This window comes from Capricornis sumatraensis, chromosome 17, assembly GCF_032405125.1.
Source record: "Capricornis sumatraensis isolate serow.1 chromosome 17, serow.2, whole genome shotgun sequence".
Taxonomy (NCBI): domain Eukaryota; kingdom Metazoa; phylum Chordata; class Mammalia; order Artiodactyla; family Bovidae; genus Capricornis; species Capricornis sumatraensis.
In genome coordinates, this window is record NC_091085.1 from 76,617,242 (window position 1) to 76,644,681 (window position 27,440).

The 27,440-nt window shown below is 54.5% G+C and overlaps 2 protein-coding genes across 3 annotated transcripts in view; one reads left to right on the plus strand and one right to left on the minus strand.

Moving 5' to 3' along the window:
* Positions 1–10,186, plus strand: part of LIMK2 (LIM domain kinase 2) — a 52,084-nt gene extending 41,898 nt beyond the window's left edge. For both annotated transcript variants that reach the window (XM_068989567.1, XM_068989568.1), the window contains 10 exons: positions 93–289; positions 1,342–1,528; positions 2,260–2,346; positions 2,959–3,090; positions 3,334–3,390; positions 4,790–4,855; positions 5,822–5,996; positions 6,678–6,733; positions 7,503–7,660; positions 8,846–10,186. In XM_068989567.1, coding sequence (XP_068845668.1) covers positions 93–289; positions 1,342–1,528; positions 2,260–2,346; positions 2,959–3,090; positions 3,334–3,390; positions 4,790–4,855; positions 5,822–5,996; positions 6,678–6,733; positions 7,503–7,660; positions 8,846–8,990 — 1,260 coding nt within the window. In that variant the 3' untranslated portion in view covers positions 8,991–10,186. The remainder of the gene's footprint in view (positions 1–92; positions 290–1,341; positions 1,529–2,259; positions 2,347–2,958; positions 3,091–3,333; positions 3,391–4,789; positions 4,856–5,821; positions 5,997–6,677; positions 6,734–7,502; positions 7,661–8,845) is intronic.
* A 1,252-nt stretch (positions 10,187–11,438) lies between these two features.
* PIK3IP1 (phosphoinositide-3-kinase interacting protein 1) lies at positions 11,439–22,026 on the minus strand. The gene is made up of 6 exons (XM_068990005.1): positions 21,845–22,026; positions 20,800–20,916; positions 20,597–20,716; positions 19,537–19,731; positions 19,363–19,441; positions 11,439–12,948 (listed from the first exon to the last, which is right to left on the minus strand). The coding sequence occupies exons 1-6, from the start codon at positions 21,927–21,929 to the stop codon at positions 12,744–12,746; spliced, it is 801 nt and encodes a 266-aa protein (XP_068846106.1). The 5' UTR covers positions 21,930–22,026; the 3' UTR covers positions 11,439–12,743.
* Between the last annotated feature and the right edge of the window lie 5,414 nt (positions 22,027–27,440).

Sequence of the window (27,440 nt, forward strand, 5' to 3'; positions counted from 1 at the left end):
GGCCACAGCAGGCTCTGGTCCTCTGGCCTGACGGTGGGTGGCCCACGATGGGACGCCCTGCAGGCCCCGCCTCACACCGCTCTCGGCCGCAGGTGGAGGACGCCATTAGCCAGACGAGCCAGACGCTGCAGCTCCTGATCGAACACGACCCCGTCTCCCAGCGCCTGGACCAGCTGCGGCTGGATGCACGGCTCTCGCCCTGCACGCAGAATGACAGACACGCGCACACCCTCAGCCCCCTGGACACCAAGGAGAACCTGGAGGGGACGCTGAGGAGACGCTCCCTGAGGTACCCCATCCCGCCCTGGCTCTGTGCTGCCCCACGCCCAGCTCTCAGACAAGTGGAGCTGGCTCTCTGAGGCCAGCAGAGTTAGGAAGGGAGCCAGCTGGCCAGGGGCAGGCAAGGAGGATTGTGCTGACCCAGCGCCCCCCAAGGATAACAGTTCATAGCCAGGGCCCATGTGTGATCTGACCCAGCTGTCTGCCAGCTTTCCCTAGAAACCAGAGTGTAGTTGCTAAGTCATGTCCGACTCTTTGTGACCTCATGGACTATTCCCTGCCAGGCTTCCCTGTCCGTGGGATTTTCCAGGCAAGAATACTGAAGTAGGTGGCCATTTCCTTCTCCAGGAGAAGCCAGAGGGTCAGGCTTTGTCCACTGAACTCTGAGCTGGGCAGGAGGCAGCGGTGCTGGATCCCAAAGGGTGGCAAGGCCTGTGGGGGGAAGCGTGGGGTGCCGAGACTGGACAAGGGGCACAGATACGCATAGATAAGGATGTTGAAAACCAGAATGCGCGAGGGGGGACCAGAAGTCCCTTCTTTAGAAAGTCAGAGTGACAGTCACCAACCATTGGCTGCTCTTTAAAAATGTCATAAACATAGTGGCTCTTTTGCCCTAAAAATCATACGCACTTATTAAAGTTCAGGAAATACAGGCAGGTACTACAGAGGTGTCCCCTTTGCTCGTGTTTTGGGTGGTAGTGGGCTGTTGCTCTAAGCCAGTCGGAGCCGTAAATCAGGCAGACGTGGAAGGTGGTGGATTCCCATCAATCCGTCGACACCGCTGCCAGCTGGTGGAGTCTAGTCCCTCCGGGTGAGAGGTGCTCAGGGTTCCCACCTTATGGGTGATTTTCGCATGCTTACATAGACTCCGGATGTCTGCCGCCCCCAGACGACACCTCTGTCCGATGTCAGAGTCCCCCTCCCCCGTCCCAGCACCCTGCCTGCAGACGTTGGAAAGACCAGGGTGGCCCTGAGGGTCCTGCCTCCAGGCTTCCACGCTGGGTCTCTGAGGGCTGCCCTGTCCCCACCCTCATCCCTCGTCCCCCTCCTCCTCCTCCGCAGACGCAGTAACAGCATCTCCAAGTCCCCCGGCCCCAGCTCCCCCAAGGAGCCGCTCCTGCTCAGCCGTGACATCAGCCGCTCAGAGTCCCTGCGCTGCTCCAGCAGCTGCTCGCAACAGATCTTCCGGCCCTGTGACCTGATCCATGGCGAGGTCCTGGGGAAGGGCTTCTTCGGGCAGGCCATCAAGGTGAGCGCCAGCTCCGCCCCTCTGCCCCTGAGCCCTCGCACCCTCCTCTGGGGATTTTCATCACTTGCCCTCCCAGGCCACCTGAAGGCAGCGTTGCTGCTGGTGTGAGCTTGGGGGACCTGGAGCCCCGGGTGGGACAAGGTCGCCTGTGGCCCCCCCATCTCTGGTCAGTGAGTGTTTCTTAGGTGCCCAGAGGCCTCGGTGTGGGAGTGGCTCCTGCCTCCCTGCTGAACAGTCTCAGGGACTAACCTCTCTCTCTCTCTCTCCTCCTCCTCCTCTGCTGAGAGCTGGGAGGGGGGGTCAGGTAAGCCGTGTGTCTCAGCCTTCGGGGCCATGGGGCTGGAGAGCTTCCTCACAACCCCCTCAGCTCCCTGGTGCATGTCTGTGGCACTGACCCTCTTGCCCCCCAGACTCCTGTTCCCTGAGAGACACGCTTCTGGGTCAGATGACCAGAACCCCCGCTTGGCTTGGCAGCACCCCTCCCCCCGTCTCCCCCCAACACGCCCCTTTTGTGGGTTCTCGCCTCTCCTCCGTGCATGCCCAGCTCTCCGGGGAGGAAGGTGTGCTCCCTTCTAAGGCCCGTGCTGTGTTCCGCACTTGAACTGTCAGTCTGATCCGGCCGATGACGTCAGCGTGTCCTCCAGGGCATGGGATGGCCAGCGACAGATTTGCGCGTAGTTCCCCAGAAGGGCCTCTGTTCTCTGCACCAGTGACAGTCACCCTCCTTTTAGGTGACACACAAAGCCACAGGCAAAGTGATGGTCATGAAGGAGCTGATCCGGTGTGATGAGGAGACACAGAAGACTTTCCTAACTGAGGTAAGAAGCGGGGTGGGGGCTAGGAGTTTGTGTCACTGTTGAAAGAGGAAAATTGATACTAAAGAATGACTTTAATCCCAGCTTTCAGCACCAAAAAAAAAAAAAGATGTGAAGAGGGAGCTTAGTTTGGAGTCATTGGTTTCTTAAGGCAGAACAGACCATTAGAGGAATGTCCCTGCCCCCCCTGTAAATGACGGCACATTATTTGTACAAAAAACACTGAGGACAGCACGACCTGGTACAGTGAGCTGTGCTTCACGGAGCTTGTGGAGTGTGGGGTGAGCATAGACGCTTTGGCGCAGCTCGACACTGGACACCCCGCCGGGCCAGCCTGGCACCTTAGTGTCCTTCCCTGCTGCCCCACAGGGTGCCACCCTCCTGGTTTTCCACCTCACTCTGGGGCCCTGCCTCTCCAGTTCCCCAGATATAGCTCTTAGAAAGGCAGGGTCCCAAGTGCGAGGCCTGGGAGGCTGTCCCCATCCACTTGGGGGTTTCTTCCCCAGCACCCGAGACAGGAGGGGGAGACGCAGGGCACGTGTGTCACGCTGACTCCCCGAGGGAGGGGGTGAGGAACAAACCGGGCCCCGCCCTTGCGGCCTCCCTGCCCTGCAGGTGAAGGTGATGCGCAGCCTGGACCACCCCAACGTGCTCAAGTTCATCGGCGTACTATACAAGGACAAGAAGCTTAACCTGCTGACGGAGTATATCGAGGGGGGCACGCTGAAGGACTTCCTGCGCAGCGTGGTGAGCACAGTACCCCCAGAGTCCCTGAGAGCCTTGAGGGGTCATCAGTGGGGCCCCTATGTCACCACTGCTCTGGAACCACAATGATCAGAGAGACCCTCTGCCTTACCTGCAAAGGGCCATGGTGGGTGGGACTGGGCACAGGCAGGGAGGGTTTACTGCGGATCACATTGACCCACGGGGCCTGGACCACCAGTAGAACAAGGCCCAGTGGCCTCTGACGGGCCTTCCTCCATCCTGCAGGACCCGTTCCCCTGGCAGCAGAAGGTCAGGTTTGCCAAAGGCATCGCCTCTGGAATGGTGAGTCCTGCCGACATCCCTGCCAGCAGAGTGGGTCTGGGAGGAGCTTGGACAGGCATCTGCTGAGGCTGGCGTGTGGGTGCTTAGTAGGGGTTAGCAGTGATGAGAGAAGGGCTGACATCGAGGAGGCCAGAAGGAAAAGGCAGGCACGCACCGTCATGGGGGCAGGTGGTACAGGAGAGGGGTGGGCACCCCCTGAGGAGGGGCGGCAGGCAGGTTGGAAAGAGTTCCATGGGCGTGTGAGCAGCTCCAGGAGCCCAAGGGAGGGAACCGGTGTTGTGGCAGGGGCCGGGGGGTGGTTCTGCGTGGGAGGGTGGCTCAAGAGCCAGAGGCGGAGGCCTGGAATGGGAAATAGCAAATATAGACTAGTCTGGACACATGAGGGTAGGAAGAGGGAAAGGTTAAAGTCAGAGCGCTGAGATAAGAAGTGGTACATCCACACAGTGGCATGTGACTCAGCCACGAAAAGGATTAAATGAGGCCATTCTCCGCTATGGACGGACCTAGAGATTGTCACACTGAGCGAAGTCAGTCAGACACAGAGAGACAAATATCACGATACCGCTTATGTGTGGAATCTAAAACAACGGTACAAATGAGCCTATTCACAAAAGGGAAGTAGAGTCACAGGTGTAGAAAACAAACTCATGGCTGTCCAGTGGGGAGGGATGGATTGGAAGGTTGAAATCGACATATATACACTACTATATATAAGATGGGTCACTATTAAGAACGTACTGAATAGGACAGGGAAGTCTTCTCAGTACCTTGTAATGACCTGTATGGGAAAAGAATCTGAAAAAGAGTGGATATATGTATATGTGTAACTGATTCACTCTGCAATGCGCCTGAAACTTAACACAGCATTATAGATCAACTACAGTCCAATAAGTTTTTTTTTTTTCTAAGTGAGAGCGCTGAATGCTAACCACTAGACCACAGGGAAAGTGTGGACAGAGAGGGAAGTGTGTGTTGGGAGCACAGATCAGCTGGGCCAGGAGGTGGCCACTTCCCCTCTCACAGCAGGAAGGACCCAGGGTGGCTAAACCCAGAGACTGGGTGGGGGTAGCCTAACTCTGAGTAAAATAGGTTGGGGGGCGCTCACTGGGCCCGGAGGGTTGGGAACTTCAGGACAGAGCAGCGCCTGGGTTGGGATCGGCGAACAGAGGCTGCTGGGCAGGAGACGGCAGCAGGGAGAGGGGAAGCCCTCGGCCTTCTGCTGACACCGGGATGAGGAGTGACGGCAGGAGGGCCCTAGAGTCCAGGTTGGGTTCTGAAACTGGCGTGGGGGGTGGGGGGGGGTTCTGGGGGAAGAACGGGTTTTGGGGCCCCTGAGTCTCAGAGTCAGTGTCTAGCCGATCGACTGGCCGTGGGCCTCAGCTCCTACCTCTGGTTCCAGGCCTATTTGCATTCCATGTGTATCATCCACCGGGATCTGAACTCGCACAACTGCCTCATCAAGCTGGTACGTGCCCCCAGGGCAGCCCTCCTGGCTCCCTTGTTGCCAGCGAGACTGCCTGGCCCCTCTGGCTTTAGATCAGAGGTATCGCCTCGGGCTCCTGTCTTCTGGGGGATCCCCGCACATGCAGACAAACCCCACCTCCTCCCAGTAGCAGCCTGTGAAATCCTCTGGTTTGAAGGGACTTGAAGTTCTTCAGCTGTTTGTAGAGCCTTTCACTTCTCCTGGTTTTGCCCCTTGTTGGGGCAAGCAGCTCCCCAAGGACCCCATTTTGCAGCTGTGGCACCTGAATCCTCAGCCCGAGGCCCCAGAGCTACTAAATTCACAGGGACGGGTTTGGGGCCAGCCTCCCTCTCCCCTGCCAGTCAGCTCGGCTCGCTACAGTGTTACTCCTGTTGACTTGCAGTGTGGCTTCCTGGGTGTCCACTCATTGGCCCTGGCCATGCCCTCTGGACTCACACCAAACAGTCTTAATCCCTTTTCCACATGACTGCCTTGTAGCTATTTGAAGAGCTTATCTCCCCTTCGCCCCCCACCCCCACGGAAGGCCTGTATCTTGTCTTTCTCTGTCTTATCCTGGTTCTAGCTTTAAATCTTTCTGAGAACAAGGCAGGATGAGAAAAAAAGCAAAACAAAAGAAATCCTCTTTCCTGCCTCTGAGTTCCACTCTCCAGGTCCCAGGGCCTCTGCTAAGAACACCCTCTAGGTCTGGGGAAGGCAATGGCACCCTACTCCAGTACTCTTGCCTGGAAAATCCCATGGACGGAGGAGCCTGGTGGGCTGCAGTCCATGGGGTCCTCGTACACGACTGAAACGACTTAGCAGCAGCAGCCATGCAGAAAGCGCAGACTGAGAAAACAAACACCAGACACCCCTTGGTCATACGCCTCTTCTCTCCTTCTCTTGGGACTGTCCGGTCTCCGTCCCGTTGTCCCCTGCCCCCCAGGGCTGACCTGACCCTTGTCCTCTCAGGACAAGACCGTGGTAGTGGCTGACTTTGGGCTGTCACGGCTCATCGTCGAGGAGAGAAAGAAGCCCCCCATGGAAAAGGCCACCACCAAGAAGCGCACCTTACGCAAGAATGACCGAAAGAAGCGCTACACGGTGGTGGGGAACCCCTACTGGATGGCCCCGGAGATGCTCAACGGTCAGTCCTGACACCCCGGAGGGCAGGCGGGGCCGCGTCTCGCAGCAGAGCCCCAGGGTGTGTAGACCAGGTACCCGGAGCCGGGGGTGCATGGTTTTCATCCCGTGCCAGACTGGACCTCGAAGACGCCTCCCTCCCTGAGATCAGCCCTGCAGGCTGGCTGGCACCCCGTCCTGGGCCCACGCTGAGGTCTGACCGCGGCTCCTGTGCCCCAAGGGGTAGCTGAGCGCTCAGGCGCTTTACTGCCTGTTCTCGCTCCGTGCTGAGAACGGAGGTGTGCTGCCCCCTCGTGGCTGAGGCGCAGACCAGCTGCAGATGCTGGCCGGGCCTCCTGAGTCAGACAGGGCCGTGAGACTGCATAAGTGGCCCACTGAGGCCATTTCTGAGGTCTTTAGTCAGAGAGTGCACAGGAGGCAGTGCCAGAGTCCAGGCACAGCCTGGCCCAGTTCTCGTTCACTGTCCCGTGCGGCTTCACCCTAGGCAGTGTTGTTTCATGAGACCTCTCTGAGGCTGACTGAGGAGCGGTGGTTTTCAGACAGGGCCTGTCCCCACAGCCTTAGAGGCACCCCCACAGAACCTCTCCTAGCCCTGGCTCTTGGCTCTGGCCTGACCTGGCTCCAGACGCAGTGCAGAGCAGAGATGGGACCAAACCTGACCGCCTGCTCTCCTGTGTTTCCGAAGGAAAGAGCTACGATGAGACGGTGGATGTCTTCTCTTTTGGGATCGTCCTCTGTGAGGTGAGCCCAGCACGGAGGCCAGGCCTGAGGCAGCAGGCATGGCAGCCCGGCCCCCCAGTTGGGCTGGGTGCTCCTCCTCCTAGGATACATAGTGCCGCAAAGTCAGCAGGAGCAGAGGGCCGTGTTGGGTATCACGGGTCTGTGGACATATTCGAGTCTCACTGCTTTAAAAATATCGTTCAGTCTAACAGAAATCAGTTGAGCATCTACTCTATGCAGAGCCCTGGGCTGGCACCAGAGGGCTTCAGACATGAATCAGATCCAGTGCCTCCCTTCTCAGGGCCCGAACTCCAGCACAGGGCAGGGCGGGGCTTTGTGGAAGCCGCCCCTCCAGAGGCCGGTCAGGGGCGTCGTGCTTCTGCACTGAGGCTCCTCCAGATTCTCTAGTCAGGAGACAGGCCTGCATTAGCAAGATACGGAGAGATGGGATGGGGCAGCCCTCTCAGCTGGGTTTTTACCTCCTTCCTCTTCTGTTTATTTGACTGCGTCTGGCCTTAGTTACAGCGCGCAGGCTTCCCTCGAGGTGCAGCGCGCGGACTCAGTGGCTGCAGCGCACAGGCTTGGTTGCCCCGCAGCATATGGGATCTTAGTTCCCTGACCAGAATTGAACCTGTGTCCCTGCATTGCCAGACGGATTCTTAACCACTGGAGCACGAGGGAAGCCCCTGCCTCCCACTTCTGACCATCCCTCCTGTCCTGTCCCTGCACCAGCACCCCCTCCCCCACCACGTGGCTGCACCGTCCCTGACCACTGTCCTTCCACCTGCAGATAATTGGGCAGGTGTATGCAGATCCTGACTGCCTGCCCCGAACACTGGACTTCGGCCTCAACGTGAAACTCTTCTGGGAGAAGTTTGTCCCCACAGACTGCCCCCCAGCCTTCTTCCCCCTGGCCGCCATCTGCTGCAGACTGGAGCCTGAAAGCAGGTTAGAGTCCACGCCCCTCGCCCAGCCCGCATGGTCCTGGGATGCTCGCCCCAGTCCTCAGCCATTGCCAAGCTTTTGCCAGGTGCAGGGTGGTCAAAGCTTTGAGCTCATGGATGTAGCCATCAACCACTGAAGCCACCTGACGACCCTGACGTGTCAGTAGGCAGGGAGAGAGACCGGGGTGTTGTAGCAAGTGACCCAGAGACAGTGTTAAACTTTAACAGCAGGAAATTCACCCAAACCTATATACCATGCTAACACTGTCTTCAAGTTTCCATGTTCCTATGTCCATGTCCAAACACATTTTTTTACACAGTTATCTTAAATAGAGGAAAGTCTGACGTTTTGCTTTGCATTTTTGTCACTACACAGTATTCCAGATGATCATTTCTGTTGACTGTGAAATTCACTAGGAGACTGTAGGAACATACATGTGCAGATGTTCAGGGTTTTCCAGTTCCTGCTTACAGTAGGCATTACAATGAGCATCTTTATGCATTAGCCAATTTTTTCCTTTAAAGAAACATTTTTAAAATTATCTTTAGTATATGAGAACATGTATTTAATATGTGAGAAAGCGACAGATACTATGGAAAAAGGACTCAAGCCAACCAAAAAGGGTTGTTCAGGGTGCAAGTTACCATCTTTAAGATGGTGGTCAGAGTAGGTCTTGCCAAGAAGGTGACAAGATGTTTAAGCAAAATCGAGGAGGAGATGGGGGAATGGACCTGAGCTGTCTCCAGGGCAGTAGGAGCCAGGCGTTCTCTTTTTCCTTGGGGTGAGCTGCCAAGACTGTGGGAAGCCCCACCCGGGGCAGATCCCATCGATATGGAAACGACTTTCAGTCTCAAGACTGAAAGGATCTTTGAAAGGGCACTTAGTCCAAACCCACCTGTGATGATTGCATTTTCTCTGAGACCTGGAAGCGGCTTTTCTTCTCCTGGACTTGATTTTCAAGCCGCCCCTTCGAGCCAGACCCACCTCCCCCTGTGTTATCGCCGCTCATCTTTGCAGCAGCCTGTGCAGCCATATGACCCTGCTTCCCACTGAGGCACACCAAGGTTAAGGGCTTGCCCAAGGTCAGACACCCAGGAAGTGGTGGAGCCACAGGCCTGGGTGCCTTCCTTGCCACCTCACTGCCCACCCCCACCCCCATAACTCACCTGTCTTCTTCTCCCTTTCTAGACCGGCATTCTCCAAACTGGAGGACTGCTTTGAGGCGCTGTCCCTGTATCTGGGGGAGCTGGGCATCCCACTGCCTGCAGAGCTGGAGGAGCTGGACCACACCGTGAGCGTGCAGTACGGCCTGATCCGGGACTCACCTCCCTAGCCCTGGCCCAACCCCCTTCCAAGGGCCTCCCCCAGCCAGCACTGCCCCCTCCGCGCCCATCCCTGCTGCAGGCAGGGCTGGCCATGCCTCCCGGGGATCGGCAGCTCATTCGGAAGCAGGACTGGCCATCCTCCTACGTCCCCGGAGGCAAGCGGGCACAGCACCAGGGAAATGTCCCCACAGGTCCTGGAGCCCGGTTACTGTCCGTAAATCCAACACTCGCCTGGAAGCTGTGAAGAAAAACAAAGCCTGGTCCCTGAGCCAGGAGGAGTCTGTTACTTGTGACCACTCGGGAGCGCCTTGGCAGTGGATTCCCAGAGGCCCTTGCTAACACTAACCAGCGCACCCTGGACCTGCTGGGCAGGCTCCCGGGTGCACCGCTGGCGGACCCTGACGCCTCTGGTTCGGCCGGTGCAGGAGGACTTCTTGTGGAGTGTGGCAGAGAGTGCGGCTGTCCGAGGACGGGAAGCTACCGCAGTGCTCCCTGGCCCTGGCGCATCCCGCCCTCCCCTGGGCAGCATTGAGGGAGTGGGCTGTAAAGCGTCTCCTGGTCGGTTTGTGGTGGGTCCGGCCAGGAGTCAGGAGCAGGGCTGGTTTCTGTTCGCCTCCTGGGCCCCAGGGCCCCATCGGCTCGAGGGGGAGCCTCCACTTGTGTTCTCACGCTGAGCTCTGGACTGGCGGGGAACTCGTGGGCGCGTCCTTCCTGCCGGCGACAAGCAGTCACCCAGGCTGAAGGCAGAGGCCCCGCCCTCGAAAGCCCTGGTGTCCTGGCTGCTGTCATTTGCACGCTCACGTGTGCTTCATCCAGGAGCCCGGGCCTGTGTGGGGCGGGCTCTGGAGGACACTGGCTGGTGGCAGGCCCAGCATGTGGGGTGTGGGCTGACCCTGCACCATATCTGCTAAGTGAGGAGTGGGTTTGGGACCTTACTGCGGTGTGAGTGGTTGTGCTGGGGGTGGGGGCGGCTGGGTGATGCTGGAGAAGGCGGTTGCTGTTGAGACTGTCTTGGTGTTATACCTGTGGGGGTGATACGTGAAACGCTGTACATAGACCTGATGAGCTGTGGGACTAGGTGTTGCCTCTGGCCAGAGTCCTTGCTGTCACGGCTGTGCTCAGGTGTGGAGTGTGCGGGCCCTCGCCCTGGGCTCCTGGCAGCAGGGAGGCCGGCATCGTGCGGCTGGTGCTGCCTCGGTGGTCCCCGCAGGAGTGGGAGTGGTGGGCCCAAACCGGGCCGTGGAGCAGACCAAATAAATTAAGCAGTTAATGTAACTGATGGTGCAGAGAGTGAGAACGCGCCTTGCGGCCTGGTTCAGGGAGACGCACGTGGAGGGTGCACTAGCCACTTTGAGGCCCCGGCCATGTGACCCCACAGCAGAGGTTCGCGTGCTCTGACCCTACCTCTTACACAGAACACCCGCCTGCTCTAGGGGACGTGTGTAGCCCACCGGAGGCAGCCAGGCCTCAGGGCAGGTGACCCACCGCCTCCCAGCCATGCCATCCCCTCAGGGCCACCCAGGCCCGCCCTCCGATGTCCGCGCACTCCCACTTGCCCGGCTGTCCTGGAGTCCTCACTGCAGGGCTGGGTGCCACCTTAACGGAGGAGGAAGTGTGTGCTCATCACCCCTGCCCCTGGTGTCTCCTTCCAAGAGCTCAAGGGGAGACCTGTTTCTTGTGTCTGCGCACAGGGCCTGTGGGGTGCCGGCTGGGCCAGGTGATGCGATCTGGCTCGTGGGATCCTGGGCACAGCACGCGTCCACAGACCCAAAGGTGGTTTCTCCTGAAGCTAGCTGGAGTCAGGGCCAAGATCTAGTTCCTGGAAAAACACACGCTAGGGTGCCCCTTGCTGGCAGCAGTATAGAGTGGTGACTGGATACAGGCAGAGGTCACCCTGGGTGTTCCTAGAGGCTGAGAACCTGTTGTGAAATCCTTGCTAAAAAGCCCCCAAAAAACTGCCATTGGCAGCTTCTGCTGGAGCCCTAGGAGTCACCCTGCGGGGACCTCCCTCGGCCCAGAGCAGCTCCTGGGAGCCCATCAACCCCTGCACACCCATCCCTGCTCCAGCTGCTGCAGCAGCCCCTTCCCCCAACCCTGTCTCCAGCCCATCCCTAACCTCTAAAGAATGCTGAGGGGGAGAGGGTCTGCAGTGACTGGCTACCCTCTGCCATGCTGCACAGCCTCTTTCCTGCAGCTTTGACCCGAGAGGCTTTCCTGGTGACGACGCTCCAGTTACCAACCACCTGGCCGCTGCTCCTGGTGTGGACCAAAGGGAAGGACAGACAGCAGAGCTCACCCTGCATGTGTTGACAAGGTAATCAAACACTTCCCAGCTTTTGAGGAGGAGTGTCCTGACACCCCACAAGAACTTGGCAGTATGAATTTTTTTTTTTTATGTTGAGTCAAATGCAGAGCCATTTCCTGCACTTTTATTCGCAGGTGTCAGAATGAGGTATATAAAAACATGTACACAGAAATGCTTTCATAGAAAAGTAGAAACCGGTCATGTCTTCTGCATCATGACCAACAAGAGACCCCCCAAGGCCTAGGTCCCCTCAGCAGGTGACTTCTGGGAATAGCCTGCTGGAGACAGACAGCCCCACAAACCCAGCCTCTGTGAACGGTGGTGGCAGGGCTTTGGGAAGGAAGCTCTGTGGCCAGGTTAGCCCTGCTGAGACCCCTGAGTGTGCCATCAGAGCCTCGAGGCTGACCGTGCTGGGAGCTTCCTCTTCGAACCTGAGCGTCACTCTCTTCGGACCCCTTCTGTCCAAAAGGTGTCAGGAGCCCTAAGATCCCTTCCAATAGGGAGTGTTTCACAAGTTAGGGGTCGTGACCCTCACCCTGCTTCACCACAGGAAGGTGCTGGCCCTGAGGCCTTCCGTCACCTGCCTCCCGGTGGGTCTCCGGGTTAACCTCTGAGCAGCAGGTCACAAGGCCCCGCCTACAGCGCTGTTCCTGTAGGTCAGCTGGCTGCTGTCTCAGCCCTGGGGATGCAGAGAGGCCACTGTGCACCCTGAGAGGAGGCCGTCGGGGGTGCCCCGGGCCCACTCAGGCCCTGGGGGCTGAGGCAGCTGCGAATCCCTCACCCTGCTCCTCAGTGGAATGTTCAGTGCCATTCTTCCCTTCCTCTCCTTTCAGAACAGGAGGGGCCCTGGGGCCCTGGGCCCGGCCCGCAGTCCTCAAGGCACATCACTGCCAGCAGCCTCTGCCTAGATCCTATGCTCAACCCACAGTGCTGACTTTCATACAGACTCGTTTCCATTTCCCAGGAATGGTCAGGAGGGGACTGCGTCCTACATACTGGAAAAACTAAATACATTTTTTAAACGCTGCCTCTTGACCTACGTGACCAGAACTGTGAATAACAGCGCGCGCCACTCAGACCCACAGCGAGCACGTGGGGAGGCTGAGGCTGAGGCCACCTTGGACAATGAAGCACGGGGGAGCTGGGGGAGCCCCCTGTCCGTCCCTGGTTTGGTTCCGGGGCACAGGAAGCCCCTGTCACAGCGCTGCTGCGGGGGCTGCTGCTGTCCCCATCCGTGGGAAAAACCCTGCTCCACGGTATGGAGAGCGAGCCTTGCAGGACACTACCCAGCCTCGCTCTCAGCCCACAGTGCTACCTGTTCCTGTCTTCGGGTTCAAACAGAAAAAGGGGGGGGTTTCAACCACAATAGAAAGTGTAGCTCCTCCCAGCTGTAGGGGCGGGGGTAGGTGGTCCCGCACCAGTCTCTGCAATGGGCTCCTGCCCATCGTGGGGGGGCTCAGGCGCCTGGAGTGCCTGCCTGGCCCATGAGGGGGGCACTGCCCTCCTGAAGGTCGACTGGAGTCTGGTTGGCGTGGACCACGACGGCCTTTTCATCCATGATCTCGCAGGTGGGGTTGGTGAAGGCAGACAAGGGCAGGGTAGCCCGCTGCAGCTCCCGCTCGCACGCTTTCTGCTTGTGCTGGGCTTTCAGGTCCTTGCCCCTGGCAGGAGAAGAGGGAAGAGTTGGGCTGTGCCTCCCGCACAGCCTGCTCGTAGGCAGCACCCTGAAGCCCGGAGGGGCTGGCCGCAGTCACAGCCAGGCAGGGCTGTTCTGCCAGACTGCCTTAACTCAGCAAGGAGCTCCTAAACCTTGTCTGTGAGATGGGGGTGACAGGAGCACGACCCTCCCTCAGCTGCAGTGGGGCTCCCTGAGGATGGTGGGGACGAAAGAGACCCTTAAAGCAAAATGAGGCACCACAGGACCCACCCAGAAAAACCCTCAGCCCTCACCCATAAAGCTGTCCAGAAAACTGACCTGACCATCCTGTTCTGAGACGCCTCATCCAAAAGTCTCAGAAGGTGTGAGCTCTGGCTGGAAATGAGGACCATCCCCGCCCCGGAAGGTGTGAGCCCTGGCTACAAAGAGGGACCATCCCCTCCGAGTGCAGTGGGCAAGGAGCCTCTGCGGGCTGCTCGGGTCGACGGGAAACGAGGACACAACAACCATGGGACCCCTGAGTGTTCACAGGCCTTCTGGTACTCCGTGACCCAATCAAGCTGAGGTGTTACCCCATTTTATTGACATGAAGTGCTCCATGCTGAGGGCTTGACGTGCACCTCACTTCATTCTGAATCCTAACAATTAGGTGTTATCGTTCATTTTGTAGATGAGGAAGTAAGTCCAAAGAAGCTGAACTCTCCAAATGGCACGGTGGGCTCGAGCCCAAGTCTGTTGGACTCTGGCTGATGCTCAAGAGAAGTTCTAACCTCATCAGGGTCATCCCCCAACAAAAAGGATAGGGCAGGGCCTCACCCACCCAGTCTTCCGGCTGCATGTCCCGTCCGCTCCACTGGACCAGCCACACCCACTGCAAGCCAAAGGGTGTGGTGTGCGCATGGCACACTGCACGCCAGAACCCAGGTCAGCATCCTCTTAACACAGCAATCAGACATGGCTCAGCCGTCAGAGGAAATCTTCCCGGAAGGAGCCCATCCCGAAGAGGCCGTGAAGCAAGCAGCTGATGGATGACCTCGTGCGGCAAACAGGCCTGCCTCAGAGTCCCCAGGGAGACAGCCGAGAGCAGACAGATGACACAGCAATCACCCAGGGAAGTGCAAGGACAAAGATTTCCAGAGTCACGAACGCTGAGGACACGGGCACTGGAGAGGAAAGAGCAGGTGCCTCCTAATTGCCTTTAAATCAACCAGTTCTCCGCCCCGGACCAGCCCATCCTGGGCTGTGTGACACTCGGCCTTGGGGAGCCTTGGTTTCATCATCTCTGAAATGGGAATGATACCTGAACTCCAAATATGATGATGAAAATGGAGTCACTCAGTTCTGTCTGAATCTTTGCGACCCCATGGACTGTAGCCTACCAGACTCCTCCGTCCATTGGATTTTCCAGGCAAGACTACTGGATGGGAAAGCATTTCAAAAACCATGGGACTGCTATAAAGCTCACAGAGGGCTGTTGCGATTTGCCCTGAAGGTGATGTGACTCACCAGGCAACGTTATCTTAATCTGGGTTCCCACGGGAACTCTCCTACTGGACAGCCAGGGTGAGTGTTGTTTATGTGACCCCGACCCCTGCCCTCCGCTCTAGGCCTTAAGCTTCATCATCCTGTAAAACAGGGAGCCAGACTTGAGAACCTTCAGGACCCCTAACATCCTGTGAGATCCTGAGCATGACGTGTGCCCCGCGCACCCCTGCTCCTCACTGTTGGGTCACAGGTGGCACACCTGTGCACTCATGCCCCCGACTCGCCCTGGCTGGCCAAGTCTCTGCGTGTAAGCCTGCAGCTCCTGCCCGTCCTCATCGGGCTCTGCACTGGACACCCCGAGCCACAGCAGAGGAGCTCCCCGAGCCCCCGGAGGGCTGAGGAGGGCCATGGGGACACGGCTCCCTGGAGCAAGTGCACCCTCACTCACGGCCCAAGATTTGCTCTGCCCCTGGTCACTTCTCGGTCACAGCTACTGCCACCTAGAAGAGAACACCTCTGCCTCTGGCATACAACAGAAAACTATAGTCTGCCCATGTCAGGAGAAACTTGGAAAGCCTGGATTTAATTCTATTAAGGAAGAGTCCCTTGGACTGCAAGGAGATCAAAACAGTCAATCATAAAGGAAATCAACCCTGAATATTCATTGGAAGGACTGATGCTGAAGCCCCAATACTGTGGCCACCTGATGCGAAGAGCCGACTTGTTGGGAAAGCCCAACGCTGGGAAAGATTGAGGGCAGGACGAGAAGGGGGCGACAGAAGATGAGATGGTTGGATGGCATCACTGACTCAATGGACATGAGTTTGAGCAAGCTCCGGGAGATAGTGAAGGACAGGGAGGCCTGGCGTGCTGCAGTCCACGGGGTCGCAAAGACACACAACTAAGCGACTGAACAGCAAAGGGAGCAGAGAACAAACAAAGCCAGCAGAGAACCAAAGGCCATCTACAAAAGCAGCAGAGTACGTGCCCAGAGCCTTGAGCCAAGGCCTGAATTTCAAAACTTAAGGGGCTGAAGGAAGAAGCAAAGCAGGGACTCCTGCTTCCCAAGGACCCACTAAGGTGCCAGGAAGTGGCCTTCCCACCTTCCACCCTGAGAAGGGCCACCTGTGCACCGGCTGGATGCCACACCCTTTACACATGCGTCATCTTTGTCTCATTTCCACCCAGCACTGCGTGTCATCCACATTTTATAGCCGAAGAAGCTGAGGCTTTCCTCAGCTGCCTCCTTTTCCAAGCATCTGGCTGTGGTCAGCCAGGCTGTTGATAATGGTGAGGCTGCGTCACACACAAGTCTTGAGGGGGGGTTAAAAATCAATGTGGATAATGGGGCAGAGCTGGGCTTGAAGGTCAGCCAAGGGTAAATGCAAGGAGCAAGTGCCGGGACAAGTCCGGATGGCAGCCTCTTCCATTTAGAAGCCTCAAAACACACTCAGCCCCGCATGCCTCCTGCTAATGGCGCCTGTGAGTCCGAGAGGTGCCACGGCAGCCCCCAGCTCCTTCTGGGGTCTCAGAGAGGCCACCAGCATGGCTGCACTGACCGTCAGGCAGCTCAGCCCCTTCTCACCACCTATAAGGACATCCAGGCTGTTGTCTGACAGCCAAGAAAGAACAAAAGACTCATTCACTAACTCAGTTCCTCTCCTGGGCGGGCGGAGGCGATGTTGACGGACAGTTTTCCCCTTGCCGTTTTATCAGAGCCAGAGCACAGACACTGCGCTCGGGGCAGGGAGCTGCAGGCTGGCCACCTGAACCAGACAACCAGGACAGGGGCCCACCAGGCTGAGCCCTTGCCGGCTCCCACCTGCCTCCCTTCCTCCCGAGAGGAAGCCTGGTGCCTGCCCACCCCTCCTGGCCAGGGGAAAACTCCCTCCCGTTATCCTCCTGGCCCTTGGAAGGGTTCAGATTCGGAGCTTTCAGGAATTCTATCCTGACTGCTCCAGGGTCAGGCCTGGTGGCCGGGCCGGCCAGAAAGCAGGAGTGCACGGAGCTGCTGTCTCTATCTGACATCCTCTTGCTGGGTGATAGAGGCACCCAGGACCTCCTTCAGGCAACACAGGCTGCCTCAAATTATTACGTAACTCTGAGCACTGCTCTCGTCCCCGTCAGAAGTGGCACTGTGCCACACTGCTGCTCAGGACAAGTTCCTCACGGCAGCCAAGGTCAGGAACGCCAGCTGTCTGCCCAGACCACACTCATTTGATCGTCACAGCAAACCTATGCAGCATCTACTAGGATCTCTGTTTCAGGGACAGGACAGCAGAAGTGGAGAGGCTCCATCATTTATTCACGCAGAGGGTGGATTTGGGATCTGAACCTAGTACTGCCTGTCTTTAGGAAGCATTAGAGCTGGGCGGATCATCGCTGACCTGCCCCCATGCTATTTTACACCTGAGGGAAGTAGAGAAGGCAAATGACTTGTCCAATGCCACACTCAGAACTGCTCACAGTTCCAGAACCTGGCTCTTTTGACTTCTAAGCCCAGCTGTTATACTTTGAAAGTTTCTGTTTTATTTTGAAAGGTTCTGGGCATGTTCACTCAGTCGGGACTAACTCTATTGCAGTCCCATAGACTACAGCCTGCCAGGCTCCTCAGTCCATGGGATTTCCCAGGCAAGAATACTTTGCCATTTCCTCCTCCAGGGGATCTTCCCAACCCAGAGATTGAACTTGGATCTCTTGCATTGGCAGGAGGATTCTTTACCACTGAGCCACCGGGGAAGCCCGTACTGTCTTATGCAATCCAAAGCAAATTGGCACGAAGCTCCTGAGCCTTGCTGGACTTTAGGGAGACACTGGCAATCCTTACTGGCCGTGTAGCTTGGACACACCGCTGAACTCCTCTCGGTCTCAGCTCCTCACTGTGAAATGGTGTAAAAGTGGTCCTTCTAGTGTGGTCCTGTGGCTTTGGTGCTATCGTCAGGGAAGGACACTCAAGTGGGTCTTATTAAGAAAGTCTAGGTGGCTGTGGTGGTTATTTAACCTGACTGGTGTTAGTCCAGGGTAACCTGGGGTGGACATGGGTGTGCATGGAGAGGGGACACAGCTCTATGGAACAGGTAAGACAGGAGGTGCAGAGAAGTGGAAGGACCTGCGCTCCACGGCACTTCCAGGACACTGTCCTGTGACTCTGGGGAGAGAGTGGGGCTGAGCGCTTGCCTCCAGCCCACAAGCCGTTTCCTGTTGCGCAGGCTGTGCTCGGGGCGTTTTTGCTGAGGAAAGGGGTGGTCCGGTGGTTAGGAGTCTGGTGACTCGGTGCCTCGCCCTGAGATTACAGGAAAGTAAATATAGGCTCTGGGGCGCTCCCTTGACAGCCTAGAGGAGCAGATCTAGAGGCAAAAGGCGTGGCTTCCTCCTCCGGCCTGAGAACTGAGCTCGCGGTTAAGGACCTTTAGCAGTCAGTTCAAGCACCTGGAGGCCTGGACACTGTCACAAGGCTGAAGGCAAGCCCAGTGCTATCCAGTGGCTGAGGAGGAAATATTTCAACATCTAGACTCAGCCAACACGGTTTGGGTCTGAGCTGCGAACTGTAACCAGGGCCTCCCCAGCATTCCCCCTAACTCTCTGAAATGACAAACAGGTGCTCCTGAACCTGCCCCATCCACTGTCGTGCTGAGGGCAGCGACCTTATGCTAGGGGACAGGAGACCCTCTCAGGTCAGCACTTCCCCCCTCTGAACCTGTGCTTCCTGAATCACAGAAGATCAGAGAAGCGATGGAGCCTGGAGAGCACAAGTGCAGTGTGCCTACATTTTACAGAAAAGAGAAACAGCTATGGTTTACTGACCGCTTTCTTTGGGCCAGGCAGTCAAGTGTCTCAGCAACAGCCGTGCCCTGGGGTAGAAAACAGAACCACCCTGCCCAAAGTCACGCAGATTGCTAGTCAGTGGCAGGACTGAGCCTTAGCTCCACCGAAGGCTAGGTGTGTGACCTCAAAGAAGTCTCAGTTTCCTTATCTGTAAATATCATTGGCTTTATCGGGGGTGATTGTGAGGACTGAGTTAAAGTACACGTATCATTTGAAGCAGTACCTGGCCTTCAGAAATACTGCTACTATTACTGTTATTATTCTTACCAATATGTCCCCTTTTCCATCTGTAAAACAAGGCTGACTGCATCACTCTAGAGACAACTCGATTTTATTTAATACTGGATAACCCGCTGGGGCTGTGGTCCTCACCACTGGAAAATGCAGGCCACCACATCACTTCCCTTATAGGAAGCCTTCCCAGACCACAGAAAAGAAACATCGCAGATACTCAGGAATGGAAGTCAAATCCCCTGATTTTTGCCCAGCATTTTGCAAATAATCTTCCCAGAGTCAACCAGTGCTGGAAAAATGGGCACAACTCGATTATCATCACGCACTTCAACTCGCTTCTTTCCTCCTGTCCTAGAAGAGATCCCACTGCTCACAGCTCAGGATATTCAAGCCCCAACTGCAAGAGCAGTGGCTGGGAACCTTTTCTAGGAGCAGAATTTTATAACTCACAGAAAGAATTCAATCTCCCTGTCCCCACGATGAGAGCCCAGCCTCATTTCTGAAAGGCCACCCGCTTCCACAGCAGACATGCTTCCACACCAGACAGCAGGGAATGTCAGTGTCAAGAGAGCTGGATGTGACTTCAGCCACTCCCGGACAGTATAACCTTGAGCGGGTTACTTCACCCTTCTGATGAAGGCCTCCTCACCTGTACAACGGGGAATAAGAATCCCTACCTCATCAGGCTTTCTGGGTGATGAGTAAAGGCACCAAAGAAGAGGGTTTGTCCAAGGCCACCTGGTGAAAACTAGAACCAAGTCTCTGCATCCAAGACCTCACTTCCTTTATAGGTAAGAATGCCACAAAGGAGTCTGGTTTGACTTTGTATACCTTTCTCTCCTCTCTCACCGAGCCCAGAAAAGAAGCTACTGACCTCTTGTAGGTGTAGCCAAGGACGATTCCAGCTCCAATGATGATGATGATCACCATCATGGTGATGCCCAGCACGTAGCCTGCCAAGGACAGGACACAAGGTCCCATTAGCTCCACCCCAGATAATCAGATATTTCTCCTTGAATTCCACAAGGACAGAGGCAGGCAGTCATACCCAGGGTTCCCAGGTCCTTCTTCTCCTTGGAGTTCACCCGCACCCGTTGACTGATCCCAATCACTGGCTGCACAGCTGCAGCCTCGCTCCGGGCAGGCAGGGCGTTGGCAGGAGCAAACACCTCATCTCCTCCTGGCACTTCAGCAGCTGCCTCAGTTTCTGTCATGGAGGTTGGCAGGCCCTGGGAAGTGGTATCTGGAGGTGAAGTGGGAAAACAGCTCTCATCAGAGAGTGGCCTGAGTTTGGGGGAAGCTGAGTGGGCCCATCTTAGAATGCACTGTACACACTGAAATCAAGACCCAGGGGCAAGATCTGGCCTAAAGGCTGCACCACAGCTGGAACAAGACAAAGAAGGCTGTGAGAAAGGGTCTCACCTGCCTCCCATGTCTTCATATTCTCAAATTCTTGCCGTCTTCCAGGGCCCAGCTCAGCTCCCCTCCAGGGGTAACCTCTATGCCAAGAGGCAATGCGTGACTCCTCTAAACAGCTCGCAATTGCTGAGCCCACACTTTATGCCAATCCCTATGTTACATGCTTACATATCCCATTTAAACCTAGAGAATCGTCCTGGCTGCCCTGGGAGCCACTCTGGTGTCTAAGAAACTTGGATTCAAATCTGGACCCTGCCACTGCCTTTGGTAAGTCGCTGAACTTCTCTTTAATCTTAGATCCCGCAAACTGGGTGGAGGGGGGCTGTGAAAGAGTGCCTAGCACACAGCAGACACGACACAAACCGGCTCCTAAACCGAGGGGCTAGCTAAGGGCGTGGACCAACGACACACTTTTCCGGGGCTCCCCCAGCGGCATTCCTGGCGCCGAGCTCGGCCGAGGGGCGGGGCCTAGCTGCCCACGGTTGTTTACTAGGCGCTCGCGGAGAATGAGCTCATTCCGGGCGGCGGCGCCGGCCAATGAGCTTCGGGTTTCGCGGCCTGGAGACAGCCCTGGCCAATCGGACAGCGCGGGGCGGGGAGGGGCCGGCCGGCGTCGCGCGGCCGCACGTGCGCGGCGGGTGCTGCGACAGCTCCTGGGAAGCCCTGGGCGCGGGGTCTGGGGCGGGTACCTGGGCAGCGCAGGTCCTCGCAAGGTCGCTTCTCGGGAGCTCCAGCCTCGCCGCTGACGTAGCACCAGGGCCCGCGCGGGTCCTGGTCCGGGTTCCGGCAGTAGCTGTGGTTGCCGGCGCCTGAGACGGGAGAGAAGGCACCATAGGCCGGGGTTGGGACACTGCCTCCGCCCGCTCTCCCGCCGCCCGGGACGGGCACTCACCCGACTCTGGGGCAAATGCCAGGCCGCTCTGCGCGTCCAGCCAGTTGAGGCAGCGGTGGCCCGGCGCGGGGGAGGGCTGATCCGCCCGGTACAGGTGGCCGTTATCCCAGAAACAGCCTATGAGGAAGAGGAGCCCCCGACAGGACACTGAGTGGCTGGCAGGGGAGCCCGGGCCCACCCCTGCTGGGAGACCCTGCCCTCAGGTGGAAAACCCCGCCTGCCTCGCTGGGCTGTTGTGAGGCCGGAAAGAGAAGGGAGGGCGGGCGAGTGAAGAGCCCCCAGCCAGTGTCGGGCCCCCTCTGCTCAGTGTTGGCTTTTTTCTTTTCTTTTTTTAAGCCGGAAAGCACTGCACAAGTGCAAGGGGTTGTTGCTCGGGAGCTTGTGACCACTTTGGAGGAAGGTGCAGGGGAGCCCTGGGTTCAGGACCATCTGTGGAGACGGTGGGAATTTTGGATCAGGGGGTGGCAGGACCCCAAATCCATCCCTGTGTTGTCATTCTGTGTTATGTAAACTCTGGGGTTCTTGTCTCCGTGGATGTGGAACTTTCACAGGCAGCATTCCCTCCCAAGAGAATCCTACAAAGGCCTTTATGTCCAGTCAGGCAAAAGAGAGCCTCAAATGGAGGGAACCTGCCTAACTGCTGCCTGGATATGACTCCAAATTCCCACTCCCGTCAGCAGGAGGGCCTCAGGAAGGGGCTGGGTAAGGAGAGCAAGAGCTCTAGAGACACCCGATAAAGCCCCCCGAAAAGAACAGGACTTAGGAGTGGGGGAGGTGAACTCCCAAGTTCCATCCACTCATGAGCCACCGGCAAGAAAAAGAAAAGAGAAAGCGGTTATTTGCCTTTGTTCTTAATGGCAAAGATGGAGCTGCAAGCTCCAGGCAGGGAAAGGAGAAAGAAAAAAACAAAACCAACAAAGCTTTCACGGGACAACAGGAAGCTGCCTCAAGCTCCGTTTCCTGTCTTCGTCCTGCTTGGAAGATAGGAAGCATCACCCTTTCTGCTTCATTAAGTCGCTGCAGAAAGGAAAGATTGTAATCTCACCTCCAGATCCATAGGCTTCTGCCAGGAGCATGTTGCTGACGAGGATTGTTCGCACCCAGGCCAACAGCATCCTCACCTCCTTCATCCTGCAGGTGACTGACCAACCGGAGTCCAGCCGGGGTCCCCCTAGGCGGCGGCTCTGCCTCCCGTTCCCAGCCTTGCAGTCAGACTGCTCTTGTTATGTGCTTCTGGTAAACAGCCTCTCTTTAGAACTGGGAGCTTCCAGCAAGCTTGCTGCAGCGAGGTGGTTTTTTTTATTTTTCCGGCTGAAAGGCGCCCCCTGGGTCCTAAGCCTCCTATGCCATGCTCATCACTCTGCCCTGAGTCAAGAGAGGAACTCAGCCAAGCGGAGAGAGGCAGAAAAGTTCAGGCTGTGCTTAGCAGTGGTTCAGCTTGAGACGCGCACCGCCTGCATCCCGGGGCCTTTCATCTCTTCTGTTTACATTTGTGTGAGTACATAAAGAATAATTTTGTCAAGAGGCATCTCTGGGGGTTGGGGGCTCAGGGAGTTTGGAATTACAGTCAGTAAGTAAGGCAGAACCACTTAGGGAGAACATGTTAGCTACACAGCTTGGAGGAACTCGAGACTGGATGGGACACAGATAAGAGAATCCAGGTGGGAGCAGCTCTTTAAACCCATTCTTGAAAAAAAGAAAAGGGCCTTGTGGTTTATACATGTTTATAAACACTGATTCTCTCTTTTTTAAAAAACAATGTAACTTTGCCAGTCATATCAGTCACATTCCTTTGCTTCTCTTTGGGGCTTGGGAGCGACATATATAGCAGGAGCCCACTAGGGGTCTCTTTAGTTGGAAACACATGTCCTGAAGACATTGGGACATTTGCTCAGCTGTGTTTAGTAGCCTGGCCTTTCTACCAGCCATGAATTCATATAGAGGAAGTTAAGGAAAGTGGTTGCCCTTTCCCCACCCCCACCCTGTGGGAAATCCATCTGCAGCGATTTATATGCATTATTAAACCTCACCACATCCATACGCCTGAGACCTTTTGGAGTTAGGCAACATGGCCCTCTTCCTGTCTGGCTGGCAGCGCCTGTTCCCAGGCAGCCTCAATAAACTGAGGGATGGAGCAGAGGGATTCGCCAAGACTACCTTGTGACTCAGGCGAGTCTCAAAATAGAAATGGGAGACGGTTGCCATCTGAGGGCTTGCATCTTGCAGGCAGTAATTTAGGGAGGAGGGGAACAAAAAACTTCACTACATAAGCTTCAAAAGTTTTCTCAGGGAAAGAAGCTAATGCTAAGCCAACTAATGTGAAGTGAATTTGAATTCACTACACTCAGATTCAGAAGCGGAAAGGGCAGAGAGATGAGTTGAATTGAAAGAGAGATGAAATGAATTGACTGTTTGTAGAAGTTTGGTGACAGTGGGTTCCGTCCATCCATCAAATAAGACACATTGCTTTGTTTTTGCAATTGCTCTCCCATCTCTACACAAGCTTCTGGTCCTCTGACTCCTGACTTGGTGTCCACTGGGAATAACAGACATAAATACACAGATATGCCAAATTTTTATACTTTAATAATTCTAACATATTCAGGGGTCTTTTTTAAACACTTTTAATTTTACAAAAATTTTAAGAACCTCCTATAAGTACATGTTAGATAAAGTTCTGTATACTGAAATACTGAGAAGATATCTGTGAACAAAATATTTGAAATATCTACCTTCATGGAGCTTATATTCTAGATTAAAAAGAGAAATGACAAATCTGTAAAAATGTCAGGTGGTCTCAAGTGTTATGAAAAAAAGTGAAACTGGATAAGAGGGGGAGAGTAAGGAGGTGGTACCTCACTTGCTAAAGAAAGCTTACACTGTTTTCAAGGAGGATATTTTTACAGGGAAAAGACTGAAGGGGAAGTTCTTTGCGCAGTTTTCCTTGTGAGTCCTAAGTACTCTTACACCACTGCAAGAGATGTATAATACACATTTTATTTCATTACATAAACTATATCAGCTTGGGAAAATGAGGATGCAGTTCTGATTTCAGAGTAGCAGGAGATTCTTTTGGATCGATCCCTCAGCATCTAATCTGTTGCTTTTGTAAGCAGTGAGCACTCAGTTATTATCTGATGAGATGCTCCTCCTTAGACTCTGAAGGGCTGCTTCTGCTGGATCATAATACTTTTCCTCCTGATTACAGCAGAGACAGCTGTGCTCAGGCCGGCACTTGAACCATTTTCAGATTATCCACTGTGCCCATATAGGAGTGCCAGGACTTTCTCCTCAGGAGCCCAAAGCTGCTTTACCTGTTGCTCTTATCATCTAATTTCTCCTTTTAAAGAACTGTTGTCTACCCTAACTTACACACTTTGATATACAGCAAAACCATGTTCTGTGCTGTGCAACTTATCTGGAAAAGTACTGCCTGAAAGAGATAAAAAACAGGCCAGAAGAGATTTCTTTCAGCTTAGTCATCTCTGCTTTTTCTCCCTTGTAACTAAGACGTGTATCAGAGTGGTTTGCTTTTTTTTGAGACTGAGGGACTCGTGTCTCAGTCCTTCAAAGGCATACTCTATTATAATAGGCTCAGTGCCTCCCTTCTTCAGGGAAATCAGATTGAGTTCAGAGATGTGCCTGTCATCATCACTGATGATGTCTTGTTTTTTCCCTTAGGATCCAAATTTGAATTTTGCTTCATGTATTGGCGCAATATTGGTCATTTTTTGTGACCTATAGTTATTCGAAACTTCAGATTTCTTCTGGAAATATTACTACAATAATAATGTGATACAGTGCTACCCAAAATAGTCCCTTTGGATTGTTTATTTCCTGAAGATAACGTGAAATATAATATTCCTATTTTACTAACTATTCCAGGGATGTTTAACTATTGGTTTCATGTTAAATCATTGCTAATCCAGAGAAGAACTAAAAAGCCTCTTGATGAAAGTGAAAGAGAAGAGTGAAAAAGTTGGCTTAAAGCTCAACATTCAGAAAACGAAGATCATGGCATCTGGTCCCATCACTTCATGGGAAATAGATGGGGAAACAGTGGAAACAGTGTCAGACTTTATTTTGGGGGGCTCCAAAATCACTGCAGATGGTGATTGCAGCCATGAAATTACAAGACGCTTACTGCTTGGAAGAAAAGTTATGACCAACCTAGATAGCATATTCAAAAGCAGAGACATTACTTTGCCAACAAAGGTCCGTCTAGTCAAGGGTATGGTTTTTCCAGTAGTCGTGTATGGATGTGAGAGTTGGACTGTGTAGAAGGCTGAGCGCAGAAGAACTGATGCGTTTGAACTGTGGTGTTGGAGAAGACTCTTGAGAGTCCCTTGGACTGCAAGGAGATCCAACCAGTCCATCCTAAAGGAGATCAGTCCCTGGTCCTCATTGGAAGGATTGATGTTGAAGCTGAAACTCCAATACTTTGGCCACTTGATGAGAAGAGTTGACTCATTGGAAAAGACCCTAATGCTGGGAAGGATTGAGGGCAGGAGAAGGGGACGACAGAGGGTGAGATGGCTGGATGGCATCACCGACTCGATGGACATGGGTTTGGGTGGACTCTGGGACTTGGTGATGGACAGGGATGCCTGTCATGCTTCGATTCATGGGGTCGCAAAGAGTGGGACACGACTGAGTGACTGAACTGAACTGAACTGAATCCAGAGAGACAAGGCTATCGAATTACTTCAGAAAGAAGCCTCTAGAGCATTTCCCAAGAAGGATGGGCAGTTTGCTTTGAACTTAGCTCTAAGAAAGCCTTCAATCTGTCAAAAGGCTTGAGAATCCTTTTTGTCAGTGAAAGGGCCAAGGTGTTGGTTTAAAAAAATCTGTGATGAGATCTAATGAGTTGACTGCAGATATTCTCTCCATATGATGTGCTATCAAAGGGGCCGTAAGTACTTCCCTGGAGACCCAGTGGTTACGACTCCAGGATTCTGCTACAGGGGACACGGGTTTGATATTGATCCCTGGTTGGGGAACTAAGATCCTGTATGCCTTGCAGCACGGCCAGAAAGGGAAAAAGTGACCACTGAGATTTTGCTGAGAGGTGTTTGGGTGTACAATCACAAACTGAGCAGGGGGGTGATTTTATGAAGCTTGTTAGGAAATAATAGTCCAGTCAAAAGAGCTAAACTCCAAGGGCGTTTCTAAAGTTTGGCCTTCAGTGAGTTAGGTTATGTACATTTTGGTACATGATGAAGTGTTCAACAAACATTTGATACAAAGGGGAAAAGCAAAATATGTGAAGGAAAGAGTCTAATAAGCCCACAGAGAGTAGTAATTTTTTAAGGGTAAGCAATAAAACATCCAAGGCCTTCCCTTGGTAAAGAACTCACCTGGCCAATGCAGGAGATGTGGGTTCAGTCCTTGGGTTGGGAAGATCCCCTCCAGTAGGAAATGGCAACTCACTCCAGTATTCTTGCCTGGAAAACCCCATGGACGGAGGAGCCTCAAGGACTATTGGGTTGCAAAGAGTCGGACACAACCGAGCGACTAAAAAACAAATTACTTAGCATATGTAATCCCACGTATCCTTAGCCTCTCACTGTAGAGTAGAGAATACAAACACAAATGTCAGGATTCAAGTCCCAGCTCTATCACTAGCTGCTAGTAGGGAAGCTACTAAACTCCCTGACTCAGTTTCCTTATATGGGAGAGAGAGAAAAAAACAGTGCCTGCATCACTGAGTAGGAGAAGGCAATGGCACCCCACTCCAGGACTCCTGCCTGGGAATCCCATGGGCGGAGGAGCCTGGTGGGCTGCAGTCCATGGGGTTGCGAAGAGTCGGACATGACTGAGCGACTTCACTTTCACTTTTCACTTTCATGCATTGGAGAAGGAAATGGCCACCCACTCCAGTGTTCTTGCCTGGAGAATCCCAGGGACCGGGGAGCCTGGTGGGCTACCGTCTGTGGGGTCACACAGAGTCGGACACGACTGAAGTGACTTAGCAGCAGCAGCAGCAGCAGCATCACTGAGTTGTTGACATTCATGACGCCTTGAATAATTGTCAGTTTTTAATAAACGTGTCCTTTTTGTGTCGCTAACCTCGACTTAGAAGTACTGAGTACATTTGCTGTTTTTCAGAAAACTACAATCTGGTTATAAAGATCAGACTAACAACGTTTGAAAATAAAAGAAATGTAGGGGCATTCATAAGTAGGTGTTGAAGAGCGTGACAGGAGGAAAAGGAGGCAACCGAGGATGAGATGGTTGGATGGCATCACCGACTCAGCGGACATGAGCTTGAGCAAACTCCAGGAGATAGTGGAGGACAGAGGAGCCTGGCGTGCTGCAGTCCATGGAGTTGCAAAGAATGAGACACGTCTTTGAGACTAACAGCAGCAACCACAAAGTCTGACACAGACGATAAAGGTTTATCAGCTCAGTGATTATTTATCAAATGCTGTTCATAGGCGGGCACTAAGCTGAGCGCTGAAGTTGCAACAGGGACCCCACCAGGTCCTTATTCTAGAGAAGTTCTCAACCTTGTGAGAGGTCAGGCGTCAGTGGACAGGCAGAGCAGTGCAGAGAGGGACTCCCCTGATGCTCCAGTGAGAGAGAGTCCATGCGTCCAATGCAGGGGGCCTGGGTGTGATCCCTGGTCAGGGAACTAGATC